At 48.3% G+C, this 9115-nt stretch overlaps 1 protein-coding gene across 1 annotated transcript; it reads left to right on the forward strand.

The window, feature by feature from the left end:
- Positions 1-3800: 3800 nt before the first annotated feature.
- On the forward strand, positions 3801-4436 carry LOC137839141 (uncharacterized). The gene has a single exon (XM_068648267.1). It carries the CDS (start codon positions 3801-3803, stop codon positions 4434-4436), a length of 636 nt encoding a protein of 211 aa, XP_068504368.1.
- Positions 4437-9115: the final 4679 nt, after the last annotated feature.

A 9115-nucleotide genomic window follows, 5' to 3' on the forward strand; every position in this document is an offset into this window, starting at 1 on the left:
TTAGGACATTTAATCTACATCATATTTTCCTCAGAGGAAACCAAATAAGGAATATAAGTACCAATAAAATATTCCATATTTCTTGTATCGCAAACATCAGAAATATACTCAACATAAAGACTTTTATAAAATCCAGAATATCAATCCGTAGATGATGAATCCCACTAGAATTATTTTTGCACTTGCCACAACATGGAAAAAAGCAGTATTTTTATCCTCATCTTTAAACCAAAGCATATTAGCCCTTTCTTTTCAAAACAAAAATTGACAGTGAAGAGCATGACCAAGCTCCTCCTTAGCAATCTTTTCTTGACAAAGAAGCCCATTAATATCAGATAAACTAGCAGTCTCTAAGCTTTATTGAATACCAAGGAGGAGACCTTGCTTAAGAAGAACTGCACTGTGAACATTACCAAAAGAATTTTTATTCCAGTCTTGGAGTTCAATTTTCAACCTTTTTAACTTATATTGCAAATAAACATAGCACAACCAACAACCTTATTAGCCCAAGAATCATGAATATGCTTCATACATGAAGTGTCCTAAAGCCACATACAAAATAAACGAAAATTGCTAACCTTTTGTATGATACAATTAACTAATTCTTATATTTGGTTTGTGTATGATAAAAATATTATGGTTTTACTAGTCCCATGTTGATAGCCCAACTGAGCATGCTAGTGGTTGGAAGCCTTGAAGAAACTAAGTCACTGAAATCCATTGGTTAGCCATCAATGTCCTTATTTTCATTTGACTCTTCTCTTCCTTTTGATTAATGTTCTTAGTAGGGAAAATACCTTCAGCTTGAACCTTCATTATCCTTCCACCACTTCACTCCTAGTTGCTTGATCTTATATTCTAATCTCACTTCTCGGCAATACATGATAGGTAGCTCACTTCTCGGTATAACTCGCACAGGGTTGTAGTACTTGCAGGAATTAATCGAAACTTAAGTCAAATTTGGTTCATTAAGTGTTCATTAATTGTCTACTACTGAATTAAATGCATTGCTATTTATACTAATAACTAAGGGGCCTAATGAGCTCATTACCTCATCTTCACTTCATAATAGGTCCATTAATTAATTTTTTATATTCAAACTTTATTTTGTAATTTTGTCTTTAATTAATAATGGATATTTGCTTATTATAGTTATGTGCCATTGTACTAAGAAAATTTCTCATAGAGGGATTGAGGTAGAGAAAGAAAAAGTTGAAGTCATTGAGAAGTTACTTCCACTAGTCAACTGATCATGCCTGTTGACTGGGACGCAAGAACCTTGCCTCGTCAAACCTGGATCAACTTTGCGCCGTGTTAGATTTTGTCCTTCGCCTTGATTCACCTCAAGAACCTGCAAAAAGACAGAACGGCGATCACGCTCCGACGCCCAAGTCAGCGACTGAACCACCAAATACTAAGAGAAAACTTAAGAACTCTCAGGAACCGTGCAAGATTCTCTCTCAGCGTACTCAAGTTCTCGCAAGCGTAAAGAAGTAATCTAAACGTGCGTACCTCAGAAGTTCGTTAGAATCTCTTATATACCTGTGCACTTTCTCTCTCCTGACAGTTACACATCTGGACACGTGGCTCGCATCCAGTTGTACACGTGTCACCATCTGGAGCATCCTTGACTTGGGCGCCACTTCTTACTCTTCAGGCTTTTGGCTAAGTTACTTATGCATGAAACAACAGTGCATAGCTGCCTGGGAGCGTGATCTCTTCTGCGTGGCGAGTACGGGTGCCTTCATACACACCTTCCCTGTGGTCTCGCTGTGCATGTTCAGGTAAGTTGTTCCCCGACTTCAACTTCTGGCTAGCTAGGGAATGACTATCTGACGACTTTATCCTCTGCTTCGAAAGCCTTAAACAAGCTTATATGATCTTTTGGCGATGTCCTTCTTTCGGCGATCTCTAACCACTAGGTCGTCTGGGTTTGAATCCGGCGACTTCATCTCAAACCCGGTGACCGCCGGTTTTGGTATGCTAGAGATCGGAGCACGCCAACTTAAGGACTGGCGACTACATGAGCCCCCCGACTTCCTTCCCTTTTACCAACTATGAGCTCTGCTCAACACGCCTACATAATAGCTTGCTGCCACGTCATCACTTCCGACTACCAGGGCGGTACACAAGCCCCCCAGTCTTAAGCGAAGACTTGTCCAGCGAAAAGACTAAGTGGTCACGTCACTGCCGATCTACGTGGCGCTGGCGCAGAATTCCAAACGTTTGTACCTTCTGCTTTCCTGATGCTCCACCAAACACCTTTCCAAACGCTCGACACGTGGCTTCATCAACGGTCATCTTTAGCTGTCGTTTACGCTTCCAAAAATCGTTTGAAAAACCCTTAAACCCTTTTCATTTTTACTGTTTCATCATCTTTCTGCCTTCGAAACGCTCTGAGTCTTCTCTGCAAACCCACGACGCTCTTCGACTCTCTCAATCCCCAACTCCCTTCAACGTTTATCTGATCATCGAAAGGTACCTCTTTTACTTTTTCTGTTGATATTTGTTGCATTTTAACCGATTCGCATCATCCATTAACTGTCTGGTGCATACGCTGTGGGTTGTCTCTTCTTCTTCTCCCTTTTCGTAACTTAGGGCTTCGTCTTCCATTACTTCCATCACAACGAACTTTCGTTTGTTCGTTTTTCATCCTTCGTTCACAATCGAGTCGACCTCTACGACCTTCGCTCATCTTTCTTTTCCTTTTTCCTTTGCAGTTCCCGCGATGGCTCGTACAAAGACCACCGCGAATCCTCCTCCTTCGTCGCGAAACCCTCCATCCCAAGCGCATAACCCACCGCGAGCACCTGGTGCTTCCTCTTCCCAGGCTGAGAGGCCTGCAACCTCTCGCCCCAACCTTGCTCAGGAAACTCCACCAGTCGCCGGAGGAGCCTCCATCCCCTCTCCAGACTACAAGAAGCTATACCCATGGGCCACCTCACCTTTGCTGAAGGAGACCTCTTCAGTGAACTCTGCACTGGCGGTGCTACGGCTGAAGAAAGGGGACGAGCCCAACCTCTCGTTCCACAAGGAGCACGATGACAAACTGATGGTGCTGCCTTGCCCTCCCGATGTGCCGATCTGCGCGGATGACAAGGGGAACAACGGCGAGTTGTTCTGCTTCGTGTACACTACCCTCTCCAAGAAGGTGAAACTCAGGCTTCCCTTCACCCGTTTTGAACGGGAACTTTTAACCGAGCTCGACATCGCTGCCGCCCAGCTCCATCCCAACAGCTGGGCATTCGTGCGGGCGTTTCAAATTATGTGCGCGCATTTGGGAGTACCGGCCTCGGTAGATGTATTCCTTTTCCTGTTCGAGGCCAAGAACCCTGGAGATCGCCTTTGGGTGAGCCTGAACGGAATTGCTGGGAGGTCGATCCTCTCTATCTTCCAACAATCTTACAAAGATTGGAAGGGGAAGTTCGTCCAAGTGCGCTAAAATGACCGAGACCCTTCGCTCCTCAACGGCTTTCCTTTGTACTGGGTAAACAAGGGAAATAAGGACTCCAAGGGAAGCTTCAGAAGGCCAAGAAGTCCTGACAACATGGGCGAGTTGGACAAGGACCTATGCCTCTTCTGGAAAAGCGTGGCAGCTGCTAACATCACCTTCCCCACCTCTTCAATAATCACCTTCGAGTTCCTCGAGAGCCAACTCGAAGCTCACATAGGTTAGCACTTACTTCGACCTTTAGGCTTTATCTTGTGCTGCATCTCTGTTACTTGTTATTGGGCGTCCTGCTGGTTGCACACTAGACGTGGTTTTTATTTCCTGCACCATTTGTTTGTCTCGTTTGCACATGTACTCATATATTTTACTTTCGTCTTTGAGCTTACTTGTATACTTGCACTGTGCAGATCTCATGCTGGGCAAGGGCAAATTGGCTGAATTGAGGGCGCTCGCCCGAACCCACAAACTGGCATCGGGTTCTCAAACCGTGCCAAACTCGGTGGTGGAGATCGCCGCTGCTCAGGGCAGATCGCCCCCTCAAGGCCCAACTCCTCCAGAAGCACTGCCCGCTCCTCAACGAAAGAAACTCATCTTGAGGAAACCAAAGAGGAAAACTCCTCAAGTGGTCCAAGAAGATGAAGAAGAGGATGACGAGGCAACTGAGGACGGCCTCATCACCAAAAGGAGAAGGGTGGCACCTTCTTCTCCACCTGCTCCACCTGCCCTTCCAACACCAACACCGCCTTCTCCCCCAGCTCCAACACCGCCAGTTCAAGCAGTACCTTTGGCGGCTGCACTACCTGCGGTTGAGGCTAACGAGCCCAACTTCATGGAGAACCCTCCGAGCGCCTCCACGCCATTCGTATCCGTTGGAGAGGGTCCTCCTTCAACTGCCTCAATCCCCGAAGCTGCGCCAGGTGGGGATGAGGGCGCTCATAACTCGCCAATAATCATCACCGAGTCCCCCACGTCACCACCACGCTAAGAAGCCCAACCTCAATAACCAATTCAAGAGGGTGGTGGCGAGAATCAGCACCAGGCTCCTCCAGCACCTCCACCAACAGCGGCTGCAAGCCTTCCCCTCGCGGTTAGAGGAATCTAGGGGCCCTTCACGGCTAAACTCAAAATGATGGCAGAGGACCTCCCCTCTATCATAACAAAAGCTGTGGAGAGCTCCAACAAGAAACTTCAGGATGATATCTCCACACTCGAAGAGGAGAATCGCCTAATAAGAATCGAGGCGGAGAAATTGTCTTGCAACCTCATGATGGCGGAAATCAAACACTCGAGGGTGGAGGATGCCATGAGCATCGAGCTGAGGGTGGCGCGTAAGGAGGCCATCGATCTGCGCCAGAAGTTGCACCTCCTAGCTCAAGAGAAAATCGAGCTGGAGAGCAAGCTGGTCCCCTACCGTCTCAAGGTGGCTGACCTGGAGGCATCAATCAAAGCAGATGCAGCCAAGGTAGAGAACCTTGAGAAGAGGTCGGTCGATCGGGAGGTCCTCTTAGGAAAAGTTGAAAAGGAGAGGGATGACGCCGTGGCTGAGCTCGCCGAAGCCAGAGAGGAGAATGCAAAGATTGCTGTAGAGCTGGCCCAGGCGCGAGAGGAAAACAAGAAGGTTGCTGAAGACCTCGCTCAGACTCGCAGGGAAACCGAAGAACTGAAGAAGCGAGCTGACGAGCTTAAGCAGCAAACTGAGGGGCTCAAGCAACAAAACGAAGAGCTTGAGCTGAGCTCCACCCAAGTCCTCGCCGCTGGGTTTGACGCCGCCCTGGAGCAGTTTGCCTGCCAATACCCCGAGGTCGACCTCTCCATGATATCAATATGCAACGAAGTGGTGGATGGGAAGATCGTTCCTTCCGAAGATTAGTTGCTTCCCTCCATCACTTATTTGTCTATTTTCTTTGCACAAACTTACTTGTAATCTTCCTTTCTCTGTATTTGAACTGATATCACTTTTATCATAAATTTTTCTACTTGTTCATATGATCTCTCTGTTTGCCTTGCTTTTTCTTGTAAAAATCGCTTAAACGAAATTGACTTAGCAATTCTGTGGGCGCAACTGTTTACTTACTGCTTCGAACTCGATCAAACTACCAACTTTCGAACGATAGCATCTTAATAACTTGTGAACTTTAAGGCAATGAACTTCAGCGTGAAACTACTTACTAAACAGCGAGTTTCAGTCCAACTGATAGTTTAAGACATAGTTCACCTGCTCTGCTCCATCAAAACGGGCCCTTACTCTTGCCATCGCTTGAATTTCTTCTGATCGCCAAAGAGTCTTGGCGATACCAGCTTCCTCTTGCCTTCATGACTTGGCCATTGTTCCCTCATCTGGGGGTAGAGGCGCCTTTCGGATCCTTCTCTACCTTCCCTGAGTTTCAGAACAGTAAGCCGGATAGCTAGGCGTTCTCTTCGAACCTACCTTAGCTATCCTTTAAACTTCTTCCACCCTTCACACCGTACCTGAACTCGTTCGAGACGAGAAGGATTTTATCTTGCCTGAACTCGCTCGACGGCGAGAAGGTCTTTTATCTCGTGCCTCTACATTGCCCCAGGGGCTACATCTTCTCTCCCCGGGAGGCACTGAGGACTTTTTACTGGTGCCTCTACATTGCCCCAGGGGTTACATCTTCTCTCCCCTGGAGGCAATGAGGACCTTTTACTGGTGCCTCTACATTGCCCCAGGGCTACATCTTCTCTCCCCTGGAGGCACTGAGGACTTTTTCTCTTTCTCGCCTGCACTCGCTCGACGGCGACGAGGTCTTTATCTCCTTCTCGCCTCAGGACGCGTGAGGGCGTTGAGGTCTTTTAAACATTGCTGGTGCCTCCGATCGCCAAAAGACGATGAGGACTTTTAACTTTAACTGATGCCGCCAATCGCCGAAAAGCGATGGGGTCTTTTAACCTTTAGAAAACATGCAACATAACTTCAACTCGCCTTAAATCACATACGAGTGACAAGGTCTTTTTTCAAACTTTCGTGATAACAACAAACATGCAATCTAAAACACTTTAAACTTTGAAAAGCTCTTCTTTATTGGGTGGCCTCATTAAAAACCCTCCTTAGGGAAAAAAGAGTGCCCCCTTCAAACTGTTTTAACAGAAAGCTTGCAAACTCTTCGTGTTTGTTTTTACTTACAAAGCTTTTAACTGTAATATAATTTGAGGTGCGTGGCGTTCCAAGTGTGAGGAATCGCCCCTCCTTCCAATGTTTCTAAGCGGTAGGCGCCGTTCCCGAGCGCCTCGGTAATCCTGAACGGTCCCGTCCACTTAGGCGACAACTTGTTCTCCATCTCGTACTGGTGGGCCTTCCTCATCACCAGGTCGCCTTCTTTAAACTGCCTTGGCATCACCTTCGAGTTATACCTTCGTTCAATCCTTCTTTTCACTGCCTCAGCTTTTACTCTCGCCTCCTCCCTGACCTCATCCAGCAAATCCAGATTCAGCCTTCTTTCCTCATTCGAGTCTTCCGCTACAAAGTTCTGGAATCTCGGCGAGCTCTCCTGGATTTCCACTGGAATCATTGCGTCGCATCCATAGACTAGGCTAAACGGGGTCTCATGGGTTCCTGACTGCTCGGTGGTGTGGTACGCCTAAACTATACGGGGTACCTCCTCAGCCCACAATCCCTTGGCTTTCTCTAGCCTTCTCTTCAAGCCTCTTAGCAATACCCGATTGGCGGACTCTACTTGGCCATTTGTCTGAGGGTGCTCGACGGATGCAAATACTTGTTGAATTCCCACCCCTTCGCACAACTTCTTCAACAGGTGACTTGCAAACTGAGTCCCGTTGTCCGACACCAGGCGCTTAGGCACACCAAACCGGCACACAATGTTCTTCCACACGAAGCTCTCGATCTTGTGTGCGGTGATCTGGGCCACTGGTTCTGCTTCGATCCACTTGGTGAAATATTCAATTGCCACAACCAAGTACTTCATCTGCCTGATCGCCAATGGAAAAGGTCCCAGAATGTCGATCCCCCATGTATGAAACGGCCAAGGGCTGTAAATCGACTTCAACTCCTCGGGAGGCGCCTTGTGCCAATCGGCGTGCTGCTGACATTGCTTGCAACACTGTGCATACTTCTTGCAGTCCTCCCTCATTATAGGCCAATAGTAACCTGCACGGAGGGTTCTTGCGGCCAGAGCTCGACCCCCGACGTGACTTCCACATATCCCTTCATGGAGCTCGGCCATGATTCTTGTACATTTCTCTTCGTGCACACATTCCAGGAGTGGGTGTGTGAACCCAAACCTATACAACTCGCCATCGATCATTGTGAGCTTGCTAGAATTCTTCTTTATCTTCCTAGCCTCCGTCGGATCTAGCGGAAGAAGGCCATCTGCCAGGCATCGCTGGTACTGTGTTATCCACGTGTCTGGCTCATGCGTAGCGCAGACCTGCGTCATGTTCAACCTCTCTCCCCGACATGCTCTTATTCTCAGCGATCTCAAGGTCTCATGAGTCAAAGACCTGTGACTCCTCGCCGCTTTCTCCGTCGACTTGCTTATTTGAAGGACCAGGTGATCTGCTACAAATGCTCTAGGCGTCTTCAGAGTTTCTTGAATCACCGTCCTCTGCCTACCCCCCTTGCCCGAACTGGCGAGCTTAGCTAGCAAGTCAGCTCGGGCATTCTGCTCTCTGGGCACATGTACTAGTTCAAAGGAGACAAAGGAACTCTTCAGCTCCTGCACATACTCTAGGTAAGCGGCCATTTGTGGATCCTTGGCCTGGAACTCGCCTGTTACTTGCCCCGTGACTAGCAGCGAGTCACTCTTAGCCATCAGCACCCTAGCTCCCATCTCCTTGGCCAGCAAGATTCCGGCGATCAGCGCCTCATACTCTGCTTGATTGTTGCTGGCTTTGAAGGCAAACTTTAGGGACTGCTCAATCAGCACGCCGTTGGGCCCTTCCAAGATGACTCCAGCACCGCTACCCTGCTGGTTCGACGATCCGTCCACCGAGAGCACCCAACGGAAATCATCCCCCTCAACTCATGCTGCTTCTGAAGAGAGTTCGACCACGAAATCAGCAAAAAGTTGCCCCTTGATCGGACCTCGGGGCTCATACTTGATATCGAACTCTGACAGCTCCACCGCCCACTTCACCATCCTCCCAGCTACATCGGGCTTCTTCAGAATCTTCTGGATGGGCAAGTCGGTCATCACCAGTATTGTAAAACTGTGAAAATAGTGGCGCAACCTCCTCGTCGAAAATACCACAGCCAGCGCGGCTTTCTCCAAGGCCTGATACCTCACCTCCGGGCCCTGCAGCACTTTACTGACGAAATAAATAGGCTTTTGAGCCTGGTCCTGGTCTTGGGCGAGCACCGCGCTCACAGCCCTCTCAGTCACAGCAAAGTACAACCTGAGAAGGGTTCCCACCAACGGTTTGCACAAAACCGGCGGGCTCGCCAGGTACTCTTTAAGCTTGACGAAGGCCTCTTCACACTCCTTCGTCCAGGCAAACTTGTTGTTCCGCCTTAAACATTGAAAGTACGGATGGCCCTTCTCTCCGCTAGCTGATACGAAACGAGACAGGGTGGCCATCCGACCTGTAAGTTGTTGTACTTCCTTCACGGTAGCCGGGCTCCTCATCGCCAAGATGGCAGCACACTTATCAGGATTGGCTTCTATTCCTCTTTCAGTTAAGAGAAAT

The sequence above is a fragment of the Phaseolus vulgaris genome, chromosome 3 (genome assembly GCF_000499845.2).
Source record: "Phaseolus vulgaris cultivar G19833 chromosome 3, P. vulgaris v2.0, whole genome shotgun sequence".
Taxonomy (NCBI): Eukaryota; Viridiplantae; Streptophyta; class Magnoliopsida; order Fabales; family Fabaceae; genus Phaseolus; species Phaseolus vulgaris.

Coding starts and splice junctions, on each gene's coding strand:
- LOC137839141 (XM_068648267.1), top strand. CDS start 3,801: ATGTACTCATATATTTTACTTTCGTCTTTGAGCTTACTTGTATACTTG.